An 18,365-nucleotide genomic window follows, 5' to 3' on the forward strand; every position below is an offset into this window, starting at 1 on the left:
AAAAAAAAATAAAAAAAAATGACAAACTGAAACAAGTGCAACACATTATTTTTTCCAAGAATTTTATTATCATCATCATCATCATCTACTAGTGTGATCATCTTGAGAGTATCAAAAAAAGGCCTTTTGGAACATTTTAACACATATTCTTTGTTGTGTTGCTCTCTTTGGATCAAACATGTAATTTGGTATTTAAAAGCAGAAATATTTCAAAAAACAAAACATAAATAATAACAAATACATCTACACCCTAAAATCTACACTCTGAACCCGAATGAAGTCTGCAAAATTATCAGTGGCTTACAACGCAATCTTTCATATTAAAGCATTTCACAGAGAAACTTTAAACTGACCGTAATTTGCAAAATGTCACATTAAAATTAGTAAGTTTTTCTTGACATTATTATAAAATGGGTCATCTAAACTATTTAAACATATTACTCAGGTAAAAACATTTTTTGGTGATAAGCACTGTTTTTTGACATCTCAAGCTTAAAACAAAACAAAACAGAAAAACCCTATGTAAAATGCCTTTTCAGCAACCAAACCCACAGATATTATCACATTTAAATGCAAATAATGTATATAATGTAAATGAAAACCAAAGAAAATTACTAAATAATACACATCAATATTCTTTGGTTAGCATTATTTGTTTTAGAAAGGTATCAAAATTTGATTATGTTGCTCTTCACACATAGGGTTTCCATTATGATAGTCAAAATCCTTCATTGTCGCACCTGGACAGGAAACATTGTGGAGAGAGAAAGAAGTCTTTCCCATACGGCAATATTTGTGAACGGTGACAGATGATTCTCTGAAAAATATAAACCTCATCTGTCACTGGGACGCTGGATCTTTGGTCTTGGCATCAACATTTTCGTACCAAGGATCGACTGAATAAAAGAAAAAAGGCTGTACCCATCTGAGGAAGCAGACAACTCTTTGGATAATAGCATCGGCATCACCGCTGCACTCAGCAATGGTCTAGAAGGCAAATGAAACAAGCCCCGGAGACTCCTGCTAAAGCTTTCACCAGAATAAAGCATTAATAAAATTTACAAAGAGGAAAATCAGCGTTCTAAAGGGAAATTTACATCACTGGCACAAGCAAAATTTGGGCAAGTACACCCTTTATGTAAATCTACTAAGTTTTTGGCTGCCTTAGAATATCTTCTGTAGTATCAAAAACTCTTTGGGTATAACTTTTCCCGTCTTTGGATGTCATCATCTAAAGTACGCAAAGCCCTTTGACGTTAAGGCATTATTAAAGCTTGAAGTTCAGTGCACTGGAAATGCCAAACAATACTGTTTGATAAAGCTCTACAAGGTTTGAAAAAAACTGAATTCACTTTTCATCTTCACAACATACAGGATTCAAAGACAAACAGCATGTAACGAAAGCCCTTTCAACCATGAAAACAAAAACTACGCGATAACTTTCGAACACGGTAACAAGACGTGGCAATGAAGTGTTTTCACTTTGTCCCCTGAGTCAGAGATAATACTGCACAATAGGTGGTTAAAAACAAAAGGAGGTAGTAATGTATATAAAGAATAGAACACTGAGGTAGATAATCAGTCTAAAAAGGCTCAACTACATCCTCCGCTCCAGTGGAAAGTAGTTAAATATAATGAAAATGCACCGCAGTACATTTCTGACATTCTCTTTTTTGACATTCATCGTGGGTGAGTTTTGGTTTAGGACAGACCATGCCAAACACAGAAATACAGGTAGGAAGTTGTTTTAAAAAAATGGAAATAAAAATGTTAGGACAAATGTTCATACAAAATCCTGAGGTAAGTCCAAAGCAAACGCACACATCTTCCTTTGCAGCAGCAGGATTCCTGGTCCCTCATTTCCCAGGAGATATCTAAAGGGCTTCCACTCGGGAAGCGGATGAGGTAGAAGTGGCATGACTCTGGCTGTTGGGAGAGCAGATGCAGGCCTGATGATGTTAGCAGCTGGCTGCTTGACAAGTACTGGAGACCACATGAGCCTCTGAGATGCCGCGAAGCAAGGAAGCATCAACCTCTTTTTCCACTTTGAACGACTGCTTCAGCTCCAAGACTGCGATGCTGTCGTCTGGCCCTAAAGATTCAGGCCTAGAGCTTCGGCTGCTCGACGGGCTGCTCATCTCTTCGTTGCTTTCTTCGTTGGAGTAGTGTCCAGAGTCACCTGTCTCTTGGCTGCCCTCACTGGTGTGAGAGCTCTCTGAGCGAAGAGGTCCATAGATGATCTCTCGTGATGAAGGCGGCAAGGGCGCTGAGCCGAGATGCTCCTCGTATCTCAGAACAGTTTTGCCAGCTTCGTACAAGCTGGCTCTGGTTTCGATCTGAAGATGAGGACAAAATTAAATTAAGATTCAAAAAGAAAAATCTATTTGGGGAAAAAGCTGAGTAAGCAAAAACAATGCCACATCACTTACATCGCTGTCAGCTGGATTTCTGATTTCTCTGTTGAAAAGCAGCCACTTCTTGCTGCTGACTGGACCCGTACCATTTATGATGATACTAGATCCACCCTTTAAAATGAGAGAACGTATGGAAACTACATGAGAGTGTTTTCTCAACAGACATGTAATCACGAGAACCCTATTTACTGTTCCGTTTCTCACCTTAGCATCTATGAAGTGATCACTCATGGGTATAAGGGCCTCAATATTCTCCGAATGCCGTTCACTGGGAAAACCAGAACGTGGACCTTCAGGAGCTCCTACAGCAATGACTTTATGACTGGAAGATTTTCTATTAGTTAAACAAATGACAATAAATATATAAATATCAGAAAGAATGCTTATGCTTTATTATATGATAATATAATAAAGCATATATTATATATGAAAGTATTTTTCCATCATTTGAAATACAGATAATCAGTACCTTTGTTTCCCCTTACTGATCAGAATCAAAGCACATGTAATTATACAGGTCAAAGCGATGCTCACACCAACGATGATCCCCGTCATAGACCTCTGGTCTATGTGGTAGAGACCATCAGAGAATACTGGAAGATAAATAGAGAAAAATTCTGCTATATTACAGGATTAACAGGCCCTGCGACAGACTGGCGACCTGTCCAGGGTGTACCCTGCCTCTCGCCCTATGACAGCTGGGATAGGCTCCAGCACCCCCCGCGACCCTGAAAAGGATAAGCGGAAGCGAATGGATGGATGGATGGAACTTAAAATACATCTAAGAGACGGAAAGCAGCCGTACCCATTTATTATTATTCTATTCAAACTCCTGTTAAACAAACCTGCATGTTTGTGGTTCACCGTCAATACTGCATGCAGTACTTGAAGTGAAGTCCACCAGGCATTTATTAGAAAAACACTTATATTCCCCCCTTAAATATCAAAATACACTGGACTGGATGGTATGGGACAGACCTTTGCCCAGACCTCTGTAAACTCTTTCCTGTCGAATTTATGGGATCAGTCACTTGTTTCGAGTCTTACTGAATAAAACATTATGTGCATTTTGGAAGTTCTTTGGAAGTGAGATACATCCCACAGTTTTTGTTTTTGCTTCTGCGATTCATCTCACTCTTTTAGGAGTTTTTGTCAACAAAAGGAACGTCCATTCAATAAAAATGAACTGAAATTAAACCTAAAGACACAATCCTAACACAATTACCACACGGGATTTTCAGTCCATTTCATTTCAGACATAGAAATGCAATGCCTTAGAAACCAAAGCCAGATAAAAGCATGTCTGACCTGTACTATCTGGAAACCAGTCAGAGTGTCTGGGATTTTTGCTTCGGTGGACGTTTCCTCGCTTCGGTGCCAGCTCCACGATCTCAGAGAAAGGACCTTCACCCACCTCACTGGAGGCAGCTATTTTTACAAGGTAGACATTTCCTGGCTCCAGCTTCTCCAGCAAGGCCATCGTATGACTCCCTATAAATGACAGCACAATCACACAGTAGAGATTAGATCATGGCTGAGAGGTACAGAACTAGAACACCAGAAGATCCAATTTGTCCAACTTTGCTTTGCAAAATATTTCAGTCACAAATGAGGAGATCATAAATTTGGGACTTTTCATTGTATGTTTTAATTAAGTATGGAGGCAAAGACAACATCATCATATGCAATTAAGAGGTAAAGTATACCAGAAGGAGGTGGTAAACTGGGTGTGAAACATTTTTTCACACTCAGTTTTAGTTTAGTTTGATTTAACTACAATAACCTTGGCTGGATCATTCAATCCCCCAAAGAATTATTCTGAAAAACGTATTTAACACATTATAAAAACAAAGTAAACTACTTGCCCTCTCTCTGGACTTTTTGCCAGTGTCCAGCAATCCAGTCTTTTTGTGAAGCATACAGGATGGTATAGCGTGTAATCACCACGTTGGACTCAGTGGGCTCCCTCCAGGACACCAGAGCGGTGTCTTCCTCAATCAGAGTTACTCGCACTCCTGCGGGAGGTTGGCTTGGTGCTAGGCACACAGAACACAGAACAACTCTGAGTACATTGGTGAAAAATATGCAATGAAATGATCAGAAAGAAACAGAAAGAAACACATTTACAGTAAAATGACGTTGCACTGATAGTTTGTTACCTGCTGGGAGGGTTTGATGGTAAACTACAGAACTCCAGGGACTCGACATCTGGTCCACATGAAGGCGCACCACAAACTCATAACGAGTGTTTGGATCCAACTTCTGAACTGTCACACTTTGCTTCGTACTGCAGAGAAACAAGATTCCCACATCATGGCAATTTGGCAGGAAATAGCCCAGAATACATTCTCACAAATTACATGAAATACAAGATGTGAATTATTAAAGGGATGTACTCATCAAACCAAACTAAAAGCAGGCTTCAATTCTCATGCCTTTGGGAGGTTCTTACGTTTGCAGGTAGCGTATTGCAAAGACGTTGTGAGTGCCCACAGGTGTACAGCGGACTGTATAACTGACAGCCTTGCCAGAGGGGAAAGGAGGATGACTCCAGCGCAGGGACACTGCAGATGAATTGCCATCCAAAACAGTGACTTGATTTGGAGGTGGAGGAGCTGCTGCAAGTTGGTCTCTAGCCGCTAAAGGAGGAAAGAACATGAAACTCTTTTTTTTTTTTTAATTTACAGGCAAAAGAAAAACCCAAGAGTTAAACTTTCCTCATTACAGGCCCCTTATTCAAGGGGAGGACTCAACCTACCAAACTTTAGGAATTATTATCTGGCCTCCCAATACCGATCAATTTTGATCTGGTTATATGCAGAGAGGAGTGAGGTTCGATGGGTTCCAATAGAACAATATGAGGTGAATCCCATATCATTAAAAGACGTCCCATTTCTAGGTACGAAAAAATGTTTATCTAAGCTCACAAATAATTCGATAATATTAAACACCTTCCGTGCCTGGCAGGAATCCCACTCACTTCTAAAAATAAATATTTCTTTTTTTAGAAGGACACCCCTATGGGGCAATCCTGATCTCTCCCATCATATTTCCGACTCCATATTGCGGGGATGGAAGGATAGAAATATTCGAACTGTTGCCGATCTATACAATAATGACACATTTATTGACTTCCAACAACTAAAGGAAAAATTTAAACTTCCAGACCAAAATTTTTTTAAATTTCTACAAATAAGAGACTGGATCAAAGAAAAAACCAAAGGAACTTTCCCTGAGATTCCCAAAGAAAGTCCTTTTGAAACGCATCTTTGCACCAAACCATGGAAGTCAATAAAAGGAATAGCATCTTCAATATACACTATTATTAATGAAAAATTACCTGACTACAACAAAACGGCTCTGAAAAGAAAATGGGAGGCAGATCTGGGCTATGTTTATGAAGAGGTAGAATGGTACCATCTAATGGAACAGGCACAGACCATGTTAATTTCCACAAATCATAGACAAATGCAATTTAATATATTCCACAGGACATATTATACACCTTACAGATTACATAAAATTGATATTAATTACTCTCCCAAATGTTTGAGATGTAAGGTGATAGATGGTGATCTCCTTCATATGCTGTGGAATTGCCCAGTAATAGAGGAGTTCTGGAGACGGACTACTGAAATAATTTCAAGGGTGATTGGGATCCAAGTCGAAATGGACCCAAAACTATGGATTTTAGGTGACATAGATTCTATAAACGTGGATTACCACAAGAAATATTTTATTTTACTTGCAAGTACTGCAGTTAAAAAAATGTATTCTGACACATTGGAAATCTGAAAATTCTCCAACACTGAGATATTGGATTAATGAGTTAGCATCCTACTGTACACCTGAGAAGATATCGCATAGTGTAAAAGGGAAATACGGAACCTTTAAAAAAATTTGGGGACCATTTCTTTCAGTATTACCGTCTTTGGACTTGACAGAATATAGAGATGACGTAAATTCCTCTGGGTTTACCCTGAATTGATCCTTGGTTAGGCCCTTCTGATCAGAGTTCTTGAATGTTGTGCTGATTCTTGTGTATAGACGGGTGTAAATATGGGCTGTTTGGATACACGAATGTGATGAAGTTGATAGCCATACAGGGGTAAAGGGGTGGGGGGATGGTGGGAGGGGTTCACACGATATGTTTTTCCTTTTTTCTTTTTTTTTCTTTTTTTTTTTGTTTTGTTTTAAATTTTTGTAATTACCAATACTGTTACTATTATAATTATTATTTATTATTATTATTATTATTAATACGCCCGTATTTTCTGTGTTCGGTCCTCAGATGGTTGAGGCAATGTTAGAAAGATAAAGATACTAGAGTGTGTTCCTGAGATTTATTTATTTATTTATTTATTTATTTATTTTTGGTCATAATGACCAGTCAAGCTTTGGCTAGTTGATGATACTTTGTCCCATAACTGTAAACGTCTTTTATTGTTTGTTTCTGTTTGTTTGTTGTTCATTTTCAATTTAAAAAATGAAAATAAAAAGTTAAAAAAAAAAAAAAAAAAAAAAAAAAAATTTACAGGCAAAGTTTGTATTTCATTTTTAGTGTCAGCCATGAAAGCACTGAAGTCATTTACTATAAATACACTATATTGTACAAGACCATCATCAGAAGACCAAACTGAATGAATGAAAACACGAAGAAATCATTCATCTAAGGCTTGTGTGTTGACAAGATTTTCACATAAAGGTTTGGGTTGGCTACAAAAGAGCAGTCTTTGGGAATGGATGATTTACACCAATACTTACACACACATCCCGGGGTACTGATGGTCTGGTCTCTCTGATGACCATCTGCAACCTTGCTGACAGCCAGAATCTTGACGTGATACTTTTTCCGTGGATCTGGAAAGATAATATTCAGATTTTAGCCATTTTAATGGACATTTTGCTAGAATAAAAACATTTAATAATTAAAAAATATTGTCTAGCAAAGCTGAAGGCTGAGAGATCATGGTGGTTAATAATCTATTTAAAAAAAAGAGTGAGAGGGGGACATAAGGACAATTAGCTGCAGGAGGGTAACTGCTGGTCTTAACTGGCCATCCCCCATGTATGGACAATACTTGGCCTCCTGAGTCACCCCAACCTTTCATTTGTCTCGTGGTGTCATGTGTAACGACCATGAGAAAGCTCAACCAGGCCCAAGCCAATGTAAATAAGGTGACGCGCTCAAATCTCCAGCATGAATGTTGTCACTACATGATTCTGCACTTAACTGACTTTACAACTATGAAGCTCTGACACCACAAGCTTGCTTCAATATACAATACAAATTACTGATGTCCACAGAAATAAACAAAGGTGGATGAGGTAAAATATTTGAATAAGACATTCAGGACAGCCACAAAAAAAATCTGAAGTAAACAAGACCTCTAAGGTCAGAACTTTTCTTTTAAAAATATTCTGTCACATTGCATATTTTAACTTGAGAAACTACCATTTTTCCTCAGCACCTAAATCAGGATGCTTTTAGGGAGCGTTAAAATCTGTAATGCCTCTGGAGTGAAAGGTCATCCTTTGGGTATTGACCAGTGAAGGCAATATGTCCAGGCCTGTTGTGGGGGCTGGGGTAGGGGCAGCGTTCAGCTGCTGGGATTGTGGGCCCATGGGACAGGAGGGGGGTTTGACTGGGGTCCCCGGGTCAGGCCAAGAACAGAAAGAATCCAGGAGCAGGACTGTGGGATAGGAGGTGGGCCTCTTTTGTTATTTTCTATCGCTTTTGTGTTACAGCTTTAAACTTGGAGCAACAAAAGAAGTTCAGCGATATTGTAAAATATCAGACTAATAGCCACTTGTGATTTTTTTAAACTTAAATAATACTGAAGAGTTTTGAATTTTTAGACAGGTTAGTAACACAAATAGATTTCCAAACAGAAACATGTAAACTTCTCCTGTTTCAGCTTATTTGGGACTTAGAAATCAAACTGTGCTCAAAGACTAATTCATATAAATAATTTTTTTTTTTTTTTTTTTTTTTTTAAATCTGTAGATTATTTAAATGGACATCAGAGACAACTGGTGGGGGTAGGGTACTAATCCAAGTGTGCTGTCCCATGGCTAGAGGTCAGTGGCTCTGAAAAAAGGGTAGCGGCCAGGGTCTTACATGCCACGTCTGGCCCTGGACAAAACACAATGGCTAAGCATAATTATGCAATGCCCGAGATGGCTAGTAGTGGTGGGAGGGACATCTGGAACCTGACCTCTAAACCTGGGAGCCTCGTACTCCAGCCTGACTGGAGAGTACTGCTGGTTAGGCAGGAGAGGTCAGCACATATTGATCAGGATAGGGGATGGAAATGCAAATGCAGAAGCTGACTGCCCATCGAATTAAATTTGAGTGATGCAAAAATGGCCCATCACTCTCTGCCGTCTCCTGTCCAAAGCACAGGTGCAGATAAAGGAAATTCACTAATCGTAAACATTTTTTTAATTTACTCCTGGGTTCTAGGCACACTCACCAAGGCCACCAATCGTGTACGTATTGGTTTGAGCCTGCAGCTGGATGTCGGGCTGCTCTGGTTGTCCTTCCTCATGGTAACACAGACGATAGCCCTGAATAGCCACAGATTCAAGGGAGCTTTGCCAGCGTGCCACAATGGAGGTGCAGTTTAAAGCTTCAAGTTGAAGAATAGGGGCTGAAGGCACTAAGAAGGCGGCAGAGAGAGCACTCATGAGAATTATGAGACTACTGACATAACAGAAAACAAAAATAACAACAGGACAGCCAAAGAATGGATTGACGCTGCAGTCAAACCAAGAATTCCCTTTTGGTTTTAGTGTTTTACAACAATGTGTAAATATAAAGCTAAAATTCAGCTCTGGTGGAAAAAAACAAAAACAAAAAAACAACCTCCCCAGCACACCAGGCTATGAAAATAGGATATTCTTTCCCCCACATAGATGCCTGAGGCCCTCTCTTTATGACCCGTGACTGAGGCCAATCTAGCATCACTGACAGCAAAGGGCAAAGGTTTCTGAGTAACCAACACAAAGACTGTGGGACAATGCTAAAACAGCAAACTCCAGTCATACGCTAGCCACTCTGCATGAACTCTAGTGTCCTGGTTTTCAAAGAGCAGCCAAACAGCAATGCGACAAAAGAAAAAAGGTTCTGCTAGTTACACGTTTAAACACCATCTGATTTCACTTTGCTGTAGCATTTACTAATTTGCTTTTTAAACTTAAATTTTTATACTGCATGAAAACAGGAATAAACTAGAATCACAATCATGTGATGAGCCTGCAGAGACTTTTTTTTGTTTTTTTTAAAGCAGCTAAATGTACGTTTTTTTTCCTTTATCAGACTTCTGCTGGTTTACCTTTGTTGCTGGAGGTCTTAGGCGTACGGTGTGATGTCCATGCTGAGGGCTCACACCAACCCACTCGGGTGGCTGCGGCCATGCGGAGCAGGTAGATGGTGTCAGGCTGCAGCCCCTCCAGCAGGTATTCAGTGCTGTTCTGCAGTAGCTCTACAGATGTGACGGTGCTGTCTGCAGCTGTGCGATAAGAGAGTCTATATGCAGACACACGACCGCGGCTCACCTTGGCTGGCAGTGGCTGCCAGCTCACCTGGATGTCTGTTGTGCTCTGGCTGGTCAGGCTCAGCTCAGGAGTACGAAGAGGCACTGGAGGAAAAAAATTGGATATAGAAAATGTATTAAAAACTAGAGATTTTTCTACTTATTATTCAAATCAACCAAATTTTCTTAATAAAAATCTGATTCATAACACTACAATCTTGCCAATTTCCTTTCAAAACATGCTTTGCATACAAGCTAGCTTAACTACCAAAATGATTTACTGCGAGGAATGTTGGAAGCGCTTCAAGCTTACCATCCTCCAGGGTATGTTGACTGACTTGGTCTGACATTCGACTGGCTCCCATTGGCATATAAGCTACAATGTAAAAGCTGTAGTTTCGAGCTGGCTCCAGGTCATCGATGATGTAACTGGTAGTGTCGTTGCCAATAACAACTTGGTATTCTTCGTTGTTTAGACCTGGAAAATAAATAAATAAATAAATAATCATACAGCAAGTCATTAATTAGGGTAAGATTATCCACACAAGAGTGAAAAAAAATAAAGCGAGTTCAACTTGGTAGTTAAGTGTGCGTCCTATAAACAATCAGTGCTTGGAAAGAAAAGTTTCTGAATTCTCTTTTTTGTGTGTAAACGTGTAATGAAAATGATAAACATACAATTGATTCCAGCCAGCATAAAATAAACCCAGTTTAACATCTAAAAGACATGATTTATTGGAGGAACTCAGCTATTACTTTAATGGTTAAAGTGAATACAATCTTACAACTTTAGTTTGCAAAACTGTGATTTTTTTTAAAGCTCGCCGTCCCTTTAAGTCCGAGCAGAATGAGCTAGGGAGTGGACAAAGGGCTGAATAAGCCTGTTGTTATTTAAGTGAAGTAGCCTTGACCCCTGCGCTGTGCAGCAGCAACAGATGGCCTTCACCAAGGAAAGTTGATCATGTGAGAGTGTGATGCAGCATAAAGATGTAGACCCGTCAGCCTTTTAAGGCCCAAATTATAAGAACAATCAAATAAACCATCTTTTTCCTCTGTCTCACCTTCAGCCTTCATATAATGGACAGAGTAGGCAATGACTTTGTCCGTATTGTACAAAGGTCTCTCCCAAGCCAGTAAGATAGCAGAGCTTGAGATGGTCTCAGCATGGATATTTCTCGGAGCACTGGGCCGGTCCTCAGACATGACAACAATAAGGCGAGCCAAGGATAGCACAGATCCCTGTTCATTCTCTGCCACACACTGATAGATGGCATCATCCTCAGGAATGATCTGTGTAATCACCAGTTTACTATGAAACAAAAGAAAAAAGGAAAAAGAAAAATCAGCAAAGCCAAAGAAGCCAGCTTATTTAAGCAGGTTTGTCTTTCATAATGTTTAATTAAATTTAAGCGAGCCCAAATCTCCCGTCTATACTTTACCTGTTGTACATCTTAATCCTCCCATTTAAGTGAACTTGTTCTCCATTCTTCAGCCAGATGATGCGAGGTGTAGGCACTCCCTCTGCTTGGCACATGAACCGGGCAGTGCCTGCCCTCGGACGGGTCTGGCTCTCAGGTTTCTCAACTATGTTTGGTGGCACTGAAACAACAGCATAACAGAAGAGCTAATGGTTACCTTTTATTAAGCCATGGAGTTCTAACTGTGTGGCATCTTGCACCTAACACGTTTGTTACTTGGACGTATAAACATTTGCAAAACCTTTAGTTATGAGTCTGTATACTGAATATAAGAACCAGGCCAAAGATGTGATCTGAAGACATCTGTGGCGTAATCATCAAAGACTGATCATTACCCAATACTGTGAGGTTGGCTGCAGCAGTGGTGTGGTTGCGGGTTCCGGGGGTGGTGGCCCTGCAAACGTAGACTCCGCTGTGCTTGGTACTGACATCAGTAATAACCAGGTTTCCATTGCCCAACACTTTGGCATTGTACACATCGATGGGTTTACTGTCAGCACGGCTCCAGGAGATGATGGGCCGGGGATTGCCTGTGGCCACACACTCCAACACCACCGTTTGGTGAAGAGAAACGGTCACATTTTGAGGTCCAGCAATGATTCTGGGTCTCTGACGTAGTTTAGGGCCTGCATCTTCACAAGAAAATGTAAACAAAAAAAGTCAGGGAATGACAGTGCTTAACATTCATTCGTAAAATGCAGTCAGTGCAATTAATTTACCTAGGTTGACTGTCAGTGTGGCCTCTCGACTCTTCAACACACTACCGATGTTAGTTGCCACACATTGATAGTGTCCGGCATCCTCCAGTTGTACATTGTGAATCTGAAGAACTCCGTTTGGCAAAACAGTTATTCTGAAAACATACAAAACATACAGTCTGGGTCAAGCTAGAACGCTCATGTGAAACCCAACAGAAGATGGAGCTGTAGGCTAAAAAATAAACTGATAAAAATGTGCCTAAATAAAGTTATAATTATGTTTCTGCAGTTACCTGTCTGTCTGCAGTGGCAGTGTCCTTTGGTTTAGCTCCCAGGTTATGGTAGCAGGTGGGCTTGAGATGACTGCACAGGAGAATCGTGCCACAGAGCCCACAGTCACCACAACAGGCACAGGATGCAACACAAACTCTGAGATACCTGTGAAAAAAATTAAACAATCAATTTCAACTAATTAATTTGTTTTAGTACCAGATGAATATAATGCATTTCTTTTGGTAAAATATACATTATGCATACAATGCCCTGACTTTGATGAATGGTAATTGATTAGATGAAAGGTACTGATTTTATTTTTGTGCAGATGAGCTATGAGGTCCTCTTCTGACCAGCTGGCCTAATCAATGGATCAGTCCAACAATGACACTGAATGATGCATTATTATATATGAAAAGTAATCAATTCACTTCACATAAAAAACAAAAAACAAAAACAAAACTGTAAACAAAAGTAGACATGAGAAATGTCGAACAATGCTGAACTATAATGCTGTGGTTATTTTTTGCACACACATGCAACAATTAGCTTTTCTTACACATATTTTAGTCATTTAAATCGACTTTAAAATTACAAAAACAGTGCACTCTTTATTTAGGCACTTCCGAAACGTGTTTTAATAGCCACCACAAATAAACAACCACCAATCTGCATTTAACTGAAGGCTACAAGATATGATCAATGATCTTCATTTATTAAGGTGATAACCATCTCCCTGCCCCCTCACTCACAGGAAGGAAGTCAATATCATGTTAAAGGAAATCAATGCTCTGTTTACCCACTAAAACTTCCACATTCAGATTCTGGGATTTAGAACATCAATAATTGAAGAGCAATGCTTCAATTTAAACTCTCGTCTCATCAGTATCAAACAAATAAAACTTTGATTCTGTATCTGTGAGGCGAATTAAAGACTGCTTTTTGAATGGATTTGGGAATTGTTCCTCTGAACTTGCAATAAGGGGTTGGTTTAAGGTTAATGTACAACGGCAAAATATCACAAAAATAAATACACTTATTTAGTCGCCAATCATTTGTCTCATTGTAAAGTCTGTTACTAGCCACATGCTCCCATTTCTGACACCAAGGCAAGCTGGTGGACATCCTGAAAACACACACAGCGTCTGGTAGGACGTTAACAATACGATGCTGACCACCTGGTTTTGCTCTTGTAGATAGAGGGTGTGGCCAATCTGCTAATATGGTCACCCCTGTTGTAGACTGCAGATCAATGTCTAGGTCAAACAACAGAAAGGTCTCTCCAAAGAGGTCAAAGTGCACTGCAACCCAGTGTCAATTCCATTTTAGCCCAAACTGGCCGGATCGAAGCCAGTTTACCATTGGTCAACCAAAGAGACCTGGTGATTCAAATGTGGGGGTTTTTTTCCTCCCCCAAATGAGATACTTGTAATGATCTGAACTATTGCGAATAGATTTTATATACATATCAAAGGGCAGGCCAAAATTTAAAGCCACACCTGTGTTCATATTTGCAAAAGAAATAGTTTCTATGGCCAGCTGGAATATAATCAGATCTTCTGATTGTCAGATGAAGGCACAAAAGTGTGAGAAAACCTAGCTGGACCTTGCAGCTGTTTCTCCCAACACTTTTATTCCTTTTACATGATTTGTGTGGTTTTCCCAGCAATTAACTGATGAGTTTTACCAACTTAGAAATGCCATCTTTCTTTAAAAAAAAAAAAAAAAAAAAAGTAAGCATTTTTGTGTACTAATGTAGTAAATTTCAACTGCATTCATAATTTTTTGTGGCACACCATTTGGAATCAACTGTTGTAAGCAATGTTCAGAAAGACGTGATTTCTGACATCTTTCCAGTTCTTGGATTTGTTAAAATTGGGGACTTGGTGAAAGAAATAACCTTAAAAATGCCTCCTTTTATGTGGATGATCAGGCTCAATCACTCACATGACAAACTGGCCTTTCTTTAACAAAAGCGCTGTGCTTGACAGGGCAACAGAGAGGCTGATCCAGTGAAAGGGGTTGTGGGCTGGGCAGAAGAACAGCAGGCCGACCCAGCTAAAGCAGGCCTGTGACATCACAAAGCCTTTCCCCAGCTGACCCCTGACCTCAGGACCTCTGGACAGAAGGGGAGCACAGAGGAGCCCCATCCTCCACTCCCCTGCCTGCAGCTGACCAAAAACCTTTAACCCTTTCACAGACAATGGCTGAATCCCAAACCAAACTTGACTTTGGAATATTTTTAAGTGGTCAACTGCTAGAAATTCTTATTAAATAATTTCCCCCAGGGATCAATAAAGTATTCTGATTCTGATTCTGATAAATAGAAAACAACTGCAAACAGTGCATTTTGGTGGAAAGTCAACAGTGGGGATGAATTTATTCAAACATAAAAAACTTTTGTTTTCCTCCATCAAATGTCCAGTGACAGGAACATGCACTAGCTTCTGTTTGCTAACCCATCAGGTTTATGTGTAGATGCCTCTCTAAATGTCCGTACTGGGCAAATAAATTGTAAAACATTTTTTATTGCTTTGAATCTCATCTTCTTGGATTGAAGTTGTAGTTTTTTTTTTCTAATGCTGAGTATTAATGCTAATCTCTATAACCCCAGTGCCCTCTCAGTATATTGCAGAGGCCAGTACTAGTTTCCATGACACCCGTCATGGGATATCCCCTTCTAAGAACTATGAAAAGTGTCCATGGTAGACCAGGCCCATTGTATAGACACAGCTGTCCTGGCCACTGATATGTGGACAAATAAATGCCCCAGGATCAGGCCTTTTCTTCTGGATCAGCCAGGGGCACTCCAAACAAAGGCTTAAAGGCAAATGCTTTTCAGAGATTCCTTGGGGTAGCAGACCATCCGTCAATTACACACCACTATAGTCCACTCATATTTAAAGAAAGGAACTGATAATTCCTTACTTTTGGCACTATTTATAGGATACATACCATAAAATGTGTGAGTGATACTTAGTCAAAATACAGAAAACCTGGTCTGCTTGATTATGGAGTATTTATGAACCTTTAGATTTACCCCCATCTACATTTAGCGGTCTTTTACAGTGATTTTAACACTGGACTAGCAGCTTTTAATTCTGACACAGAAGCTTGTGTTTCAGAGGATCTTCCCAGGAAAATAAAAGCAGAGGGACTGAGGTACATCTGCCTCCCCTTTCCAGGTTTGTTGTCCATGAACTTGCCATTGTGATTTTTGCATGCTGACAACACCACAAAGTCAATACCACCAGCAAGTCTAACCAGTCATCACACTGATCAATGGAAGAAAGTCCAAGTTAGATCCATACTCACTTGCGATAGTCAAACGTGATTTTTGGCTTAAGATAGCTCCAAATTTGTTTTGGGAGAGGCACTGGTAGAATCCTTCATCTGAATCCTCCTTGGTATGCTTTATCTTTGGTATGTACAAGGAGCCATTTGGCAGGAAGTGTATGTGCTCACTTTCTGCCAACTTAACCCCATTCCTCAGCCACTTGATGGTGACTGGAGGCTGTCCATGGGCCTGACAGTCCAATACAGCAGGGTCCTTTGGTAATACAGTAACATCACTGGGTTCTGTGATGAAGGACAACTCGCTAAAACATAAAACACCTACAGGGAAAGAGAGGCTGCATTATTAAGAAGAGAAGAAGACTAAAGCAGGTCATATTTACTCTATAACCTGTCAGAAAAACCTCACTGATTACAGGATTATTTTTATTTTAAAGACCATCCAGCATTATGTAGTTGACATACATGTATTTTCTCAACATAACAAACTCTATAAAAAGCAGATGCAAGTCTTAATGTTAATATTTAACGTGTTAGGACAATTTATAATTGGGAAACAATGATGTGAAAATAGTATCTGACGTGAAAGCTGAAGGTCCCAAGCGACGGAGCTTTATCGCCTTAAAGTTAAACGTTTAGCGACATGCCATCTTATCTCATCTCATTCAACGTGGAACAAAAAACAAAGCTATATAATAGAGCTAAAATAGTTTGTTTCAAAGAAGAACGGCTGTAGGCAATATAAGCGTAATGTACAATCAACGGTAGAGGTGTGTGGACAGAAAAGGTCAAGCACCGCTAAAAGTTAGCTCATTCACAACCATAATATCAATAATTAAAAAAACAAACAAACACTTACTTGATAAAGGAAGACACAAAACAAAAAACAACCAGTGCCGGAAAAATTTCATCTTAAAATGTGCCATTTATCCAGAGTGCTCTGTCATTTTCCCCCCACCGAGCGAACGCTGCTCCTCTCCGTGATGCCCTCAAATCCCCAATGAGGCTTCTGCCAGCAGAATAGCACCAGCGGCTCTACTGGGGTACCGGGGAGAGGGGGCCCCACCCCGCCCTCTAACGCATGCGCACATAATAAACGAGCGTAAAAGTGAAGTCAGATGACCACGCGCTCCTTGGAAAGTCTCACAAGATGACAATCTCTAATTATTATTATTTTTAACTAAATACTTTTATTTATAACACCTACACAGTGGTCTAGCCCCGAGGTTTCACACATACAGACAGCTCGTCCCACTGGCTGGCTTTGCAAAGTGTGAAAAATCATTAAAAAGAAAAATAACACCTTGCTAGCCCACAGACCACAATTTGTTTGGCATTACAAATCTGATGTAGCTCATTATCACAGCTCTTTAAGGCCCTCACCTGAACAACAGCATATCTCACAGACAGGAATACTTCATGCAGCTAAATGAATGTGACATTGAATTTCACCCTTTGTGAGTATGTAAATTCCTATTAATGTATTAATAATATCATCTGTAAAAGTAAAGACTGCTTTGTTATGGCATAATGTTGTCCTTTCTTTCTTTTGTTCTAATCTAACTCTGTGTTTAATTACATATTTCAGTGAGACTTTCTGAATATTTACTTGTTAACGTTTCGTGGGATTTCATGGGGCCTCCAGTTGTTGTCCTTCTCCATTATGTAATTTGCCATTTTTGCTTACTCTGCATGTGACACAGCCTTCCATGCCTATTAGTTTGTTCATGGATTTGTAAATACCATAAAGACCTATAGAAAACTGAATTCAATTCCTTTTAGGCTGTTAACATTTCAGCATCAAGCACTGATCAGAGCATTGACTAGATTACCTACACACTGATCAGAAATCAACAACCAGTTTCCCATGTTTCAATAGATCAAATGTTCTGGACAACAAAATAAGATGAACGTTTGAATTATCAGTTACCAGCAGTTAATAAGGTCATATTGAACAGCATCTGCTCCTATAGTAGAGCCTAGTAATTATGACGAGATATTGATGGCTACTAGTCAGCTGCTTAATGAATTCAGATATTGATCCAGCCACTGTGCCTTTTGACAATGGCCCTCCTGTCTCCAGGCTCTCATTCAGTAGCAATACAATGGACTCCAGCGGTGAGCTCAGCCACGCTGTATCAGCAAAACCTCCCTCCACTGGCACAGGTAAATAAAGTCATCAAGCTGGTAACTGTGCTCCCTCACAAAACATATCACACTCTCCTTCTCAGCTACATCTATGAATGGATGTTTACCGATTTCAGAGGATTACTACTTAAAAACATGCATCGCCAAACTCCAATATCCAATCAAATGAGGAGACACGAGTGTAATTATGTATTGATTAGAACTAACTATTGATTTAATCATTTAAAGCCTTCTAGTCATAACCCAAGGCTCAAAATCATTTGTCAGGCAAATAGCATTCTTTATTTTCATGTTCTAGCCTATCAAAAACAAACACTGCATTTTTTTTCCTTGTGAAATCTGTTGACTCATGTTGCTAAATGTTGGCTGAAGTAACCACTGGCCCCGTATGGCTAAAGGTCAGGGTGTTTGGCCATGATCAATAGGGTTAAGGTTATTAACATATGATGAATATCATGAGGCCCTGGGAAAGCAGAGCAGAGGGCCAAAGAGCTGGACTCTGGTTGGCTGTAGCTTGTTTCC

The 18,365-nt window shown here is 39.8% G+C and overlaps 1 protein-coding gene across 1 annotated transcript; it reads right to left on the bottom strand.

Annotated features, from left to right (window-relative positions):
• Positions 1-1,958: 1,958 nt before the first annotated feature.
• LOC146628035 (protogenin B-like) lies at positions 1,959-16,621 on the bottom strand. Its single transcript, XM_085359275.1, has 19 exons — positions 16,555-16,621; positions 15,717-16,016; positions 12,422-12,566; positions 12,150-12,283; positions 11,766-12,062; positions 11,392-11,551; positions 11,014-11,261; positions 10,266-10,430; positions 9,752-10,057; positions 8,891-9,076; positions 7,179-7,274; positions 4,867-5,053; positions 4,574-4,701; positions 4,276-4,450; positions 3,723-3,901; positions 2,884-3,007; positions 2,619-2,748; positions 2,430-2,525; positions 1,959-2,336 (listed from the first exon to the last, which is right to left on the bottom strand). The coding sequence occupies exons 1-19, from the start codon at positions 16,619-16,621 to the stop codon at positions 1,959-1,961; spliced, it is 3,501 nt and encodes a 1,166-aa protein (XP_085215401.1).
• Positions 16,622-18,365: the final 1,744 nt, after the last annotated feature.

This window comes from Diplotaxodon limnothrissa, linkage group LG7 (assembly GCF_057381915.1).
Source record: "Diplotaxodon limnothrissa isolate DT_005_m linkage group LG7, D_limnothrissa_male_GT1.1, whole genome shotgun sequence".
NCBI lineage: Eukaryota > Metazoa > Chordata > Actinopteri > Cichliformes > Cichlidae > Diplotaxodon > Diplotaxodon limnothrissa.

What these genes read in the sequence shown, in the direction of transcription:
- LOC146628035 (XM_085359275.1), bottom strand. Translation starts at nt 16,621, where the DNA reads ATGGCACATTTTAAGATGAAATTTTTCCGGCACTGGTTGTTTTTTGTT. An exon ending in CACACTGACAGTCAACCTAG is followed by an intron (nt 12,063 to 12,149) that starts GTAAATTAATTG and finishes TTTCTTGTGAAG; the next exon opens with ATGCAGGCCCTAAACTACGT. An exon ending in AAAGTCCAGAGAGAGGGCAA is followed by an intron (nt 3,902 to 4,275) that starts GTAGTTTACTTT and finishes ATTTATAGGGAG; the next exon opens with TCATACGATGGCCTTGCTGG.